At 44.1% G+C, this 14,490-nt stretch overlaps 1 protein-coding gene across 4 annotated transcripts in view; it reads right to left on the bottom strand.

Moving 5' to 3' along the window:
• Positions 1–452: 452 nt before the first annotated feature.
• ano8b (anoctamin 8b) overlaps positions 453–14,490 on the bottom strand; it is a 45,144-nt gene continuing 31,106 nt past the window's right edge. For 2 of the 4 annotated variants that reach the window (XM_080770829.1, XM_080770832.1), the window contains exons 6-20: positions 12,282–12,398; positions 11,875–12,002; positions 10,375–10,536; positions 10,130–10,282; positions 9,586–9,712; positions 8,261–8,316; positions 8,061–8,135; positions 7,697–7,828; positions 5,682–5,929; positions 5,295–5,454; positions 4,750–5,160; positions 4,332–4,523; positions 3,937–4,068; positions 2,755–2,865; positions 453–2,489 (exon numbers count right to left, since the gene is read on the bottom strand). In XM_080770829.1, the coding sequence (XP_080626955.1) occupies positions 1,785–2,489; positions 2,755–2,865; positions 3,937–4,068; positions 4,332–4,523; positions 4,750–5,160; positions 5,295–5,454; positions 5,682–5,929; positions 7,697–7,828; positions 8,061–8,135; positions 8,261–8,316; positions 9,586–9,712; positions 10,130–10,282; positions 10,375–10,536; positions 11,875–12,002; positions 12,282–12,398 (2,909 nt within the window). In that variant the 3' untranslated portion in view covers positions 453–1,784. The remainder of the gene's footprint in view (positions 2,490–2,754; positions 2,866–3,936; positions 4,069–4,331; positions 4,524–4,749; positions 5,161–5,294; positions 5,455–5,681; positions 5,930–7,696; positions 7,829–8,060; positions 8,136–8,260; positions 8,317–9,585; positions 9,713–10,129; positions 10,283–10,374; positions 10,537–11,874; positions 12,003–12,281; positions 12,399–14,490) is intronic. The other 2 variants (XM_080770830.1, XM_080770831.1) reach the window with 2 other exon arrangements.

The following is a 14,490-nucleotide window of genomic DNA, read 5'->3' as shown; positions in this document are numbered from 1 at the left end:
GTTTCAATCTTTTCACCTTGACTGCTAAACCCCTGCAATGGTGTTATGCAGTGCTGTGCAACATTTCTTGGTGCTGTTCATAAAGGCGTATGTGATCAATCTTAAATACCCAAGACATTCTGTAGTGGTGGTAAAATGTGTCTCTTCCATTTGGTAGCCACTGTCCACAGCCCAATGATTGGGGACGGAACTAAAGCGATAAATCTGACCCACTGAATAAGACAAAAGAAAAAAGGTCAATCAACAGCTCTCTGACACCACCCTCTGGAGCCCCTGTGGTAATGAAATAGTATGTTACTGTCGGGGTTGTTTACACAAGGACACAATGTGCAGTGCACTATAAACATCCTTGATATCGATGCACATGCGTAACAGCATAATCTGTGTAGATCACTCGGGCTGACAGAAGATTCAGAAAGGTACTGCTTTGGTTAATAAAGGAAACTTCCCTCAATCACACAGGGTTGTAATATAATACAGCCAAAGCTTCACATAAACAATGAAATGTTGCTCAACATAAATCTGGGCAACTACTGTACATGAATACCTCATCTGAATGACCGGGACCAGCCCTCAGTTAACGAGCAGGAAGGGGTGAAAAAACAGTATTATTTAGTGTGAAATGGTTAAAAGAAATAAAAAAATCCAGCTTTTGCATAATGTAATGAGGCAGGCTGGTGTTGGCCCTCTCCCCTGCTGAAAGAAGTGTTTCTATGCAGGGTGTTAGGTTTTTAGTGCAAATGTTACTTAAAAAGAAAACAAATCTCTAGTCTCGTTTCCCCAAGACTAGTTGGAGCTGTGCGTGGATGCGTGGAACACTGTCCATATCTAACAACACACACGGAGGTTTGGATGCGGATTGATACTCAAGTTAGTTCCCCATATAAGTCCACATCTGCCCTTCTTGCTTTCACTGTATTGGTATACTACAACTTTATATTGTTTATTTATTTTCTTTCTTCAAAATCTAATATCGAGAACCAACGTCCAATGAATATTCTATTGCCATCACGATAGGAGGGGGAAAAAAAATCAATAATGATCTGATGTCACCTCTGCTTTGAAAATAAAGCTGGTGCCATCTCAAGGTGCTTTTTGAGGGCATGTTCATGAGATGACAGATTAGACTTTCGGTGCTGTTTGTAAGTAAAACACTGATTGATATTGCTCAACTTCTCCAATCTTTCCACTTGATGTAAATGTTCCAAATGAAGGGCAGAAGAATCCCTCCACAATGAAATGAGGCATATCTAATGATCAATCTTTTTTTGTGATGGCTGAGAATGCACTCAGTAGCTAACTGAAGAAACTTACACCACTGTTGGCCACCAAGATGCTTACAATTTCTGACTAAAAGAAATCAAGAAATACAGCTCCCCACTTTAAAGGCTTAAAAGTATCAGAAACGCAGCTCATGCATTTCTTTTTGTGTATTGCAGACAAGGAAGGGTTTGTTTGTATGTGTGTGTGTGTGTGTGTGTGTGTGTGTGTGTGTTTGTGTGTGTGTGTGTGTGTGTGTGTGTGTGTGTGTGTGTTTTGGGGCATGATATGACGGCATATGTCTTTCTTTAAAAGCCTGTATTTTGGTTCCCCGCAAAAAAGACCACAGACCACGGACTGAGTCAACAGCCGGCAATATTCCTCACTTTTATCTTTTCTTCACTCTTCTCCATGGCCACATACACATGGCCTGTGACAGCACGGAAGAGGGGAGGTCAGGCCTTTTCCTCACAGTAAATGCCTTACTTCTTCCATTAAGATAATAATTTTCTTTCTGGCACTATTTAGACTTTGTGGTCAAAGTCTGTTGGATGTCCGTTCTCAGAGTCTTCCCTTCTAGGAGAGGGGATCTCATCGGGAACCCCGTTCAGGTCAGACCTGGTCAGCTGTCTGTCTGATATCAGTGATGAAGATCCTTCACCAGGCTTGGGCATCTGAGCCCCGTTCACACATGTCCCCCCCTCTGACTTGCCAAAGTTAAAGAGTTTCCCGGGATTAAAGGCTTTGCTGGGTGATTGGGAACGTTCCTGGGAAACGCTACCTGATGATGATGATGCTGTCGTCGTAGTGTTGGCCACCACTTCCTTCTTGTTTTCCGGTGATTTGAGGAACTTGAAGCTCAGGAACCCGGGGAGCTTGGCCTCGCTACCGGTGGGCGACTGAGGCGATCGGGCGCCGCCCGAGGAGAACTTACTCTGAAGCGGGATGATCTGTTTTAGCTTCATCACATTGTTATTGGCCAGCAGAGAGCTGGGTCTCTTGGGCTTGTCTGAGCTGCTGCCCCCTACTCCCCCGCCACCCCCGGAGCGTGATTTGCTGCCGTGAGCCTTGTCATGGTGGTGGTCTGCAGAGGATTCGCTTGACTTGGCGTCCTCTCGATCCCTCTCTCTGCGGGCCAGGTGGTGCTCCACCTGCCTCTGTCTCTCCTCCTCCTCCCTCTTCTTCCTCTGCAGCTGCTGGTAGTGCTGCTGTGCGTGCCGCTCGTGCTTCTGTAGAGAGGAGAGAGGGAGAATGTTACATGTACTGAAAAGAATCAGCTCTAATTGTTATTACTGCAGGGGCCTGTGCAGACCTTTTCAAGAAAGCCACAGGGCAGCAAATACAGCAGTAAAAATGGAACCTTCTCGTAAACTTCTGCATACAGTACATTTCCATAAACTGAATTGTCGTGATGCTGACTCACCTTTATCTCTCAATTTGCAACTAACTTGTAGTTAGACATTATGTAAAAGTGGATTGCAATGCAACCTTTACCTTGAAAGCCTCCCTGCGCTGATACTCCAGTTTAGCCATCTCTTCTCCAACCCAGGTAGGAATGTCAGGTATGGCAACATGAATGATGTACTTCAGGAGGATAGCAAAGTGCTACAGACAGACAGATGGAATGAATGGGGTAAAAGAAACGGGTTAGAAAAGGTCACATCCATCTATAAATGCACCACGTCTCTGTACGTCTGTCTGTACGTCTGTAATCCACATAACTCGAGAACCGTTCGCCCCACCGACTTCAAATTTGACCCACGCGTTCCACACCACCACAGGGAGTGCAGTGGGATATTGTACCGTAAATGCAGAATATGCCTAAAAATTCTCTTTCAGGGATTTTACCTGAGTTGATGCTTGCACAACCGTATTGGGGTCACACCATTCTCTCTCTGCCAGGCCTGACTTCATTATCAGGCCAGGTCAGAGCTGTAGGCTGTTTCACCTCCATCTGAATATAGACTCAAAGCTGTATGTCCTACACGGCACCGTACTGACAGTAGTTAAGTAGTGTCTCAGTATATACAAACCACAGTGTGTTTGACCTCTGGAGGCTTTCATGATAAGTAAAATACATCTCAAATATCAGAAACCCTTTGTTAACAGTTACATATACAGTTAGAGTATGTCTATTTACTCTAGCACTCCAACAAAACTGGCCCAATGTTATCTTACACCCGGGCCCTGGAGCAGGGATGCTCATAGATCTAAGCAGATCTGAACAGCCACAGATACATAGGTCACTTACACATGTACACTGCTCATTAATATATCATCTTTCAGCACCAACAGAAATATATATAAAACTATGCTCTTGCTATCATCTCTTAACCTGCTACTTATCCATATATCAATTACGTAATAAATGTGACCTTATCATTCACATAAAGCTCTGCAAAGCAAGGATGCTCAATATCACATTGAGTTGAGATGTTGAACTGAAGCCTAAATAAATACAAGGTGATGCAAGGTCTAGTGCATTGGTTTGTGTCTATCTTCAATTTTGCTAGTTAGACGGCACATTATCTGGGTGCAAAGTAAGGCGCAAAGGGGTTGTGTCTAATCCGAATTAGTCATGTGTTGTGTTTAGTCAAATTACATTGACACTGTAGAGATTGTTGAGATGCCTGGTGTGACCAGACAGAACATCTCAACTTGTGTGTGCTGTAGTACCTCAAGAATGACGATAGAGATGATGGCCATCTCAGGACTGAGCCAAGGGAAGAGACGTTGTAGTTGACCACACTGACCAATCAGGTAACAGTTGACTATAATTGCAATCAGGCCCATTGTTTCCATAGCAGTCTGCACAGAGACAAACATTTATGTTTATGTTGAAAATGACAATTTTATAATTTCACAAAAATGTAAATATCAAACCACCACTTCTCTCTAATTGCCTAATAAACTATTGGGAACAAAAGTGGATAATTATCCACTATATGACATGATGGAATACTTGGATGTTTTAACAAAACAAACATTCCAATGCAACACACAATTTTCACTGGATTTCTAGAAACAAATATTTGGAGCCCCTGCTCAGGTGTATGTAATGTGCCTCTGACCTGCCACTGGCCGATGCTCTCTACCCTGATTCCAAATGGTCGCTGCAGGCCAGTGCACAGCTTGAAGGCATCACTGCGGATCTCAATGATGTTGTTGATGAGAGCACACATGGCAGCCAGTGGGAAGGCTGAGGAGAAGAGCACCACGTAGCCAAACTGGACAAACATCTCCTGGTAGTCCTGGAAGGTGTCCTGAGAGGGGGGGGTGGGGGAATAACATGGGGTAGGGTGGGGGGCGGTGCGTGGCAGATGACAATGAAGTGACAATTTAAGGACTTAAGACCTCCCCCAACCCCACAGTTGTGACAGGATCCTGCTATGTCAGTTTCAATTCACTGGATAATTGATATCACATGACATGACAAAGCCAGCTTTGAGTAGTACAAGAGTAGTTTGTTGGTGCATTGGTACGCCCTACCTCGTACGGCTGCATGCAGCTCTCTATCTCGGCCTGAGTGAGGGTGACGCTCTCTCTCTCTTCAGGCGGGTCAATCCATGAGTCCCTCTTGGATTTAGGCTCCACCCTTTCCAAGCTCCTGCCCCTCCGTCTGTGTCGCATGGTCGTGGTGCTCTCTGACCCAGAAGGCAGCAGGGCGGCGGTGGCTGTGACAGTGGCCGCGGCAGCAGCGGTGGTGGCTGCTGCAGCCAAGCCCTGAGACGCCGCTGCCGCAGATCCAGTACCAGACTCCTTCATCTCCTCGTCATCGTCGTCACACATCTCGAAAACGGAGGCTGGGTCCATCCCTTTCTCTATCATGGTGGGGCTGCCCTCCTCAAGGAAGCTGTCCTCTATTGGTGGGCCGCTGCAGGCCGCTGCCCTCCTGTCCACCTAAAAAAGAGGAAGAAGAAAGACTTTCACTCATATAGCACTTTCCTTAAAAGAGTGTTTAGATCAACATCTTGAGAAATGTACCATATTCACATGGTGGCCAGTTTGCTCTTATGTCATGTGACACCATGTACCTTCTCTATGAAGCTGACCTTTCTCAACTTCAAACCACAGTCAATCACACTCTCCTCCTCCGTCTCTCCTTCACTGAACCTCCCACTGTCGGCCTCGTCCCTCTCTCCTCCCTCCTCGTCGTCAGGGACCCCACAGCCACCATTTAAACACTTCTTTTCCCTGAGATGGAGAGACAACTGGTTTGGTCTGATTCATTGTTAAGACAACCATAGCTTCTGAAATATAGTACTGTACATACTATGTCATTATTTGGTGTGTTTATTAATAATTTGTCATTAATAAATGCATGCTTTCATGTCCTAGCTAGGACAAGGAGTGTAATGGCAGCATTTATTAGCAAATGTATAAATGATATATTCGTTTTCATTGATTTGCATTATCTTCACCTCCTGTCCGGCTGTCCCAGACCAGGTCTAGTGCCCCTCAGGCCAGGCCCTGGCATGGTCTGGTCGGGGGTAGACGGCTGGGCTTTTCCTGCCGCCAGCCGGACATATTTGAGCAACGCCGACAGGAGCAGGTCCCACACGGCGCGTAGGGTGAGCTCACCCAGCTTGTGGCGCTCATACAAGTAAGGCTGAAGCACCTCCTTCACGTTCTGGAGAAACTGGCGCATGATGAGCAGAGTGGCCAGCATCTGAAATGGCGAAGAGAAAAATATGATTGTGAAGACAGAAGAGTGTACTGTGTGACAAAATGAGGACATCCAAAATAAAGTATTGTCTAAAGAGCAACAATGTAAACTCAAGGTCATGGAACAGGTGGATGGATGGTCAGCATGACAGAGAGAGGACAGATGACAAATTCTCACAGGGCAACTCACAAATGCAAATGCGGGGCACGCCAAACCAGAACACACTCAAGTCCAAGAAAACTACAGGCAACTGACATCAACATCTGACATACTGTAGGTGAACACTGATGACAAACAACTGCTCAAAATAAATACAGTACATTAGTTTAAGACAACCTCCCAAAGAAAACCCTGGGGTGAGAACCCTTTGAACGCATAATAGTAGTACTTAAGTCATGCATTTTACAAAATTGCAGACAAAGTAATAGTCATTACGTAAGTCATCTAGGTGACGTACGCAATCACGAGGACAAAAACCTTTTTTTTCATGTTTATCTGCCTTTATTTATATCTGCCTAACTCTACTCTCCTAACAATGCTTATTCATCCTGCCTTATTGCCTATGTTCTCAGCCGATCAGAATGCTTTCTAAAATGCTTTTCTAAAATTAATTCAAAAAGTTCACTTAAAAGCACTTTCTGTCATTTTGAAATGTAGGCTGAGGACAATATTGGCACAATCAATGAAGCAGCAGTGAGTACACACTCAGTGAAGTCAATAGGCAGAAGTCAATTTGGCCAAAAAAGTATGTAGGCAATTATGCTATGAGACTAACGATATGAGTTGATGCAATTCTATTTTTGCTACCTACTTGAACCAACTGGTCCAGTCACCACACAGCACAGAGCTCAGACAAACCCCGTCGGATTACAGACACATAAGAGCATTAAAGTGTCAGCGCTATGAAGGTACATTGGTAGTGTCTCAGATTTGGGGATAGTAACAGAGATGGCAGGTATTAAAAGAGTGTTAAAGAAGCTGTGAGAACACAAGATTGAGTGTTTTGCAAAAACAAAAAACACAAGCAACGATAAAACAAAAACACAGAAAGAATTATCGTCAAAAATCCATCTCGGCTATTAATCAGAGGTGAATTGGAACGCAGTCAAATACTTTTGGATGACGCGCATGGAGATGAAGTGAATAATAGATGAACAGATTAACAGAAAAACACTGGCAAGTGAAGTGTACAAATAAAGCCATACAAGCTAAAACTGCAAAGTCGACAGTACAAGATCGAGGCGGGCTGTATCTTCCGCCCGGCGCAGGAGAGCAGGACGGCGCCAAGTGGCAGCGCAATTATCATTGCTATTTTCCAAATCATGCAGTTGTAATGTTCATGCCCAGTGCCCATGTTGTATACATACCAAATGATCTTGTGCCTATTTAGCTGGGTGTGTCAGTCTTAAAACACCTGTCTGGGCATAGTGCTATCTTACACATAGAGATAAGAGTTTGCTCTAAGACCAGCTTTAAGTTAGTCTTAACCATCAGCACAGAAATGTACTATTTAGAGACTGCATATACCCTAGCCTACTGGCAAAGCACTAACTCACTAAGTTCAATTAAGTGACATGAACGTTTTAAATTCTGTATTGTATCCAACAGGCCACATATGCACACAAACGGGAAAATGTAGCAAATAGAATACACATTTGAGACATCGAGCCACGTAAGGCCAACATCATGCATGAGTGCTGGGGTGCAAAGGGTGGCATGGAATAGACCTCTGACTTCCCACGCTTACAGACAGAGCGACCGGGGTCATACTTTGGACCTGAGAAAGTCCCTGATGACCCAGGGTGTGACCAGCAGCACCTGGATCTGGAGGAAGAGATACGGCAGCAGGTTGTCCCTGAGCTGCCTGAGCAGACTCTGACACAGAGACAACACCAGCAGCATCTTCCATGGATGGATGGAGAAATGGATGTGTGTGTGTGTGGGTGGGTGGGTGGGTGTACATCATGTATGTATACAGTATGGATGCATGGGTGCATTGATGGAGGCATGGATATGTGTAGAACAGAGTGGAGAGAAAACAATACATGAGGAATGGTTTACAGAAGCTGAGATAGCAAAATGATGGAGGTGAAGATGTATTTGTGTGGCTGTATAGGACCTTGCTGTTTCTTACCTCTTTCAGTCGCTCCATGTCTTTGAGGTAGAAACCAATGTAGAAAAGGCTGAGATAAGAATTTACAAACTGAAACTGTGAGAGAAAATAAGTATTAGCTGCGATGGACAAAAGGCACTTGGTGAAACATCATTTTGAAACTTGAGTTTGGTTTAGTAATTTAGTTTAGATTTCACAGGTGCTTAATAAAGATCACTCACAAGGACCATTTTGATGATGAGATTTTTCTCATAGGCACTCTGGAGTCTGTAGTTTTCTGTGGAAGATATATTACAATAAACCATTGAGTCAGCAGTTAAGCATTACCAGTAAGACGCCCTGAGGGCGAGAAGCGTGCACGCATTCGCTTGGGTGACGGGAGACTGCTGGGCGAGCTAGAGTTTGAATGGACAGGTATCAGTCAATAGGGAGAAATCAAATATATGTACAGTAGATCTAGGTGATCATCCATCTTCTCCATGTATGGCTATCCAGGGTTTTCTGAGGTCAGTGTTGTGATCTTCATATATGGAGACGGCCATATTTGGAGCGTGTCACGAGGCGTGATGGACTGACGGCCATATATGGTGGCTTGACTGATGGAGCGATAGGTTTTGCAGGTTTTCATAGTAATCTGCGACCTATGGTCCCAATCACGGTAGTGTGCAGTAGCCAGTAGGCATAACAAACTTAGTGGCACAGCTGCGTCACAAATACAAAATAATCAGCTGTGCCAACTCTCTTGTATCATACCACAATATTACTGTAAACATACTTGTATAGACAGAAGCTGGCTAAGCCTGGCTTACAAGAGAGAGTAGAAGTACAGTAGTCGTAGACAGAAGAGCCATTGAGTTACGGCAGTTTGTTTATGCTTATACCATACTTATGGTTCATATATTTATTCTGGATATCAGGGTCCATATAGTCATTGTTATATTTCACTTTGGAGACACTTTGTTCACGACCTGAGGATTAAAAACATCTTCGAATATCTCCCTGGCACTTACCCTCAGTATGGAAATATTTCTAAGTGGTCTGTGTGTGATTGTGACGACTGATATTAGCCACACCAAACTCATACAGAACGTTAGTAAACCTTGTTGCTAGGCCCGGACGGTTAGCTCAACTGTCTGGTTAGTAAACCTTGATGCTAGGCCCGGACAGTTAGCTCAACGTTAGTAAACCTTGATGCTAGGCCCGGTCGGTTAGTTCAACGTTAGTAAACCTTGATGCTAGGCCCGGTCGGTTAGCTCAACGTTAGTAAACCTTGATGCTAGGCCCGGGCGGTTAGTTCAACGTTAGTAAACCTTGATGCTAGGCCCGGACGGTTAGCTCAACGTTAGTAAACCTTGATGCTAGGCCCGGACGGTTAGCTCAACTGTCTGGACACCTAGACTGCTGAGCCAGCCTGACGGCGTGCCGTGGGTTCGACTTCCGATCACGACAGCCTTTGCTGCGTGCGTGCCTTCCCCCATCTCTCTCCCCATTTCCTGTCAGTCTACTTTCAACCTATCAAAAAAAAACCTTGATGCTAGAATCTCACCCATGTCGTTGAGCCAGCAGGCGATTTTCCTGTACACCTCGTCACATGCAGTCACAGTGATAGCTAGCATAATTTTGGGGATGAAACGCGCTAACCGAGGCATTTCCTTGATCCCCATCACGAACTCCTGCAGAAACACAAAAATGGACGTTCATGGGTCACTTCTTCCCCTGGTACAGGATAGATTATTACAGTACAACTACTACGCAGTACATTCCTGTGTTAATTAAGGTATGGTACGGTATACTTTCTTATCCACTAGGGAAAATTTGTCCTCTGCATTTGACCCATCCTAAATGGGCAGCCACAGTGAGCAGCCACAGTGCAGCGCCCGGGGACCAACTCCAGTTGTAAATGACACTACCTAGGTCAAGGGCAAAGGCAGGAGTGTAAACTATGTCTTCGTGTGAGAAGAAACCAGAACACCCGGAGGAAACCCACACAAACACAGGGATAATATGCAAACTCCACACAGGGTTGCCAAGGTTTGAACCAAGAACTTGTGACAGTTCTATATGGACTGTTCTCCAGATTTGTGACGGACCTGCAGCTCAAAGCAGATGAGCATGGCGAGGAAGACGAAGCAGAGACAGAGGATGCAGATTGGCAAGCTGACCAACCACCTGAACACACGCCTCCGCCATGGAGGGTAGTAGAACTCCTCACATCCTGTTATGGGACTGCAACGCTTCACTCCCTGCGTGGGAGAGAAGGGGAGACAGCACAGGCCATGTAAGAACAGAGTAGAGGGGAGGGGACGGGGGGGCGAGGTCATGGGAGGGGACTCACCCTGAACTGTGGCCGTGGTTCCTCCAGGGATTCGGCGGGGGTGTCCAGTGTTCCCCACTTATAAGCCAGCTCAGCCCCCCTTCTCTTCCAGCGCTCCAGAAACAGAGTGGCCCACACCACGTTGAACAGTGCAAACACTACACAGCAGATGTCACGGCTTGTCTGAAGGACCCCCCACACGCACACGCACGCACACGCACACACACGCACACACACACACACACACACACACACACACACACACACACACACACACACACACACACACACACACACACACACACACACACAATACAAAGCAAGGCCATATTGTTAAGATACTAAAGGCTCAGCTGCCATAAATAAGTCACATTTCTTTATTGAGAGATGTCATAGCAAAGAATGTCACTTATTGCATGTAAACCTTTATGGGTGTATTTGGGTCTCTTAATTTAACATTTACCTGTGAATAATCGTCAATGGTGAATTTCTGAATGTCTGACTGCAGTGACTTTTTGGTCATTTTATTTTGAAACGGAAGCCTGTATGTTTCTGAACCAATCAGAGTGGCCCAATCCTTCAGGCTATGGGACGTTAAAATCTCACTCATTGCACCTGTGTGTAGCAGCTAGGTGTACCTATTTTAGCATGCTGATTAAGTTTTAAATGAGTAATATACTGTACCTATTTTAGCATGCTGATTATGTTTTAAATGAGTAATATACTGTCTGGATGTCATCTTGAATGAGATTTAAAATGGAGTAGTGCTGTAATCAAGCTGTTTGAAGGAATGTGAAGCTATTGGGAATCAAACAGGTGAATGAAATCAAGACTCATTATATTCATAAGTGTAGCAGTATGTCATCACAGCCACGATTTAGTTCACAGGAAGTCGTTCAAATTGGCTTTTTATAGACAGATAGAAATAACACAAAACTGTAGACAGAGGAACTGCATGCACACTGCTTCCTGTTTTCTTTACATGTTTGTGTACATTTACTAACAACACAAAGGACTGCAATGCTTTTTAAACAAGTTTATTTATTGTGTGATAAATGTGTGACTGTGTGAGGAAGGGGTGGAGGAGGGGTGGTTGTTCATGGGTTAGGTTAAATCTTTTTAGTGAGTGGCGCCATTTGGGAATTGTTTTGTAAAACAGTGTAATTGTTTAAGAAAACGTATGGGCCGTGGTTAGCCGTGTTTTGAGTTTATTGAATTGCCATTTACTCATTATGTTTTTCTTTGGTCCACCTGCTATATTAATATTATAGATGCTGGAAATGTTGAGTTCTGTTTTGGCTTGGGCTAGCTAGTAGACAACTCCATGGAAGAGCTACCAGGGCCAAGGTTAGAGTTGTTGGTTTGTTGTTTAGTTTTCATATGTCCATGTCTACTGCACGCACGGGAACTATTTGTGTTTTGGAGGTAAAATAAATATGCATTCTTGGACTTTGTCAATTATTTGGAGACTGTTACAGAATGATATTTGACTTGAACAGTGAAGCTGTGCAGTCTGGTCACCTGGTCTGATTCAGTGAGCATCCAGAGGACAAAGCCAATGACTGCTGGATACAGCATGGAAGTGGTGTAGAAACCCAGCCAGGCAAAATACATAGCAATCTTCACCCCAAAGTAGTCACAGATATCATCTGTACACACAACAAGAGAGGAAGGTAAATTACAACAAGGACATCATTTATAATAAGTAAAGATAATAAAAACAATATTGAGGAAAGGTTATGAAGCATGACAACATTTCTCAGTTGAGTCCTAGTGGTTTATTGACTTTAGGTTGAATCAAGCTATTGTAAGTAAGATTGTGAATCTATGTGTGAGAGAGTGTGTACGTCCATGAGTGCATGTGTGTGTGTGTGTGTGTGTGTGTGTGTGTGTGTGTGTGTGTGTGTGTGTGTGTGTTTCCTACTGACCTAAAGGCTGCTTCTCACACACAGCCTGGACCCATGACTTCATCAGCTGACTGAGGATCCTCTGCTCATGTAGAGGAAACAGCTGCTGGATCACTCCCCGTGCCATCAGCTCTGGGACTGGAGGAAACAACCATAGAGAAGGAGAGGTAAGGAGACAGACATGCATGCATGCAGAGGAGAAGACAGCAAGAGACAGAGATGAAACAATGACTCTCAGACATAACTGCCAGGTGCAACAAGCTCTTGTAGCGCCCGTTTTCGTTCGTTTCCGACGTTCCGTTTGTAGGTTCAATAGCTGTGTTTTATAATTGTTGTCCTCTAGCTCAAGTTATCTTCTCATACCTCTCGCTCTGCGTTGCAGCATTCAGAGTATGGCTTTTTTGCCGTATACAGAGTAGAGTAGACTATCATTGGTTTAGGAGGCAGCCAATCATGACTAGGTCATCACTAAAGTCGCCACTAAGGTTGTCTTTACGATCGTCAGTGGTATGTGCAAATGTAGTCCAAGTGCTTTGCAAGCACCTGGCAAAAAACAATAGGGCTGTCCCCCCATATTATTTTAATCGATGCATTTTGGTCTTCGATCACCAAGATTTTATTTGATTAATAATGTGCATACGCCAATAGCCACTATTAGCCAGTAGCCATCGTGAAGTCAGCTTTAGAATGTTCAGTCCTCAACCTCACCAACCTGAAAAGCCTTGTCTCTGCATGATCTAAGCAATGTAGGTATTAAAATGACTGCTATTAATTGGTATCTGGTCTGACATTGACTGACAGTATACTATGTTTATTATAGATATTATAGATTTCCTAATATATATTATTAGTAATTTCTGCTTTATTCAGAAAACATCTATAAGGAAAACAGGTTATTGGGAACACAGGATTCAAAAACATAATAGTGTACATATTTATAAAGTCATCATCATCATATCATCATCATCATCATCATCATCATACTATAATTAAGCCAATGTCTGTCTGAATGAATGTCTGTCTGTGTGTCACAGTTACTGCCGTAGCTCCTCACTGCCTGCACCAATCGCTCCCACTTTTCACACGGGCATTGACCATAATAATATGGAGGTCTTAACGAAGCCCTTTTTCCAATTTAATAAATGATAAATTAATAATGGATTTATTAGTGAATAAAAAATGTGAAAACGCACACAAGGCACAGTACCCCCCGCGGCCACAGGACGCAGTACCCCCCCCCCCCCCCCCCCCACGGCCACAAGGTGGCAAGTATTTCACAACGGGTAAGGGCTAGTAGTTATAAAGTCAGGCTAACTAGTTAAATGTACATGATGCTGAAGTTTGGTAGAACTTTGTTTGTATAACTACCTGGGCATGACATAAGTCCAAATATTGATCACAAATGCAAACAAAGCCAATTCCAGCAATATATGAAAAATATGTCACTCCCTGTACTTAATTTAGACACCTAAGGTCACGCGCACGCATCCGCCTCGTTGACGGCAGACTGCTGGGTGAGCACTAGCACTTTGGCATGGGGGGTCAGATCAACATGGAATGAATTCTGTACTGGCCATATATGGAGTGTGTCTTGAGTGTACAGGGTTTGATGCGGTCAGATCAATTATGGAATGTCAGAACAGGTCAGCTTCCTATATGGAGATCTAAGGGTGGTAGCGGGGACATTCTCTTGAGTGTACAGGGTTTGATGAGGGCCCAGGTAGGGCCGGGTCTAAAATTTCGGGCCTGTTGAGAACTCTAGTTTTTGCCAGTTGCCAGGCACGGCTGCACTAATAACTTTGGGGCAGGCCCGTCTAGAGTTTGAATGGACAGTTAGTTATCAGTCAAAAGGGAGACTTCGAAGAGGAAGGATGGATGGGGAAGGATCAATATATGGAATGTCAGAACAGGTTCTGAAATATATCAATACAGTATATGGAAATGTAAGGGTTTGAGATTTGAGCTCAGATGTAGAGTTGCTGGTCAATATTGATGACATCAGGGATCAGGGGGCTTAATTGTGACAGCAAGTCGCATTTACTATGACATCAGGGATCTCCATCCCTGATGATGTCACATGATGTCATGAGACCATCTATGGGGATAATAAGTGACTGACTGACGGGAAATGGACATTTCATAGTAAATGAAAAAAGAAATAATGAAAAATGAAAGGATTCGCTTTTGAAATGTTGGAAGAATCGGTTTTGTTCGTGTTTGTTTATGTGTG

The sequence above is a fragment of the Protomyctophum bolini genome, assembly GCF_963924005.1.
Source record: "Protomyctophum bolini genome assembly, chromosome: 8".
In the NCBI taxonomy this organism is placed as follows: domain Eukaryota; kingdom Metazoa; phylum Chordata; class Actinopteri; order Myctophiformes; family Myctophidae; genus Protomyctophum; species Protomyctophum bolini.
Note: the sequence above shows the minus strand (reverse complement) of the source record. Positions and strands in the feature narration are given on the sequence as shown.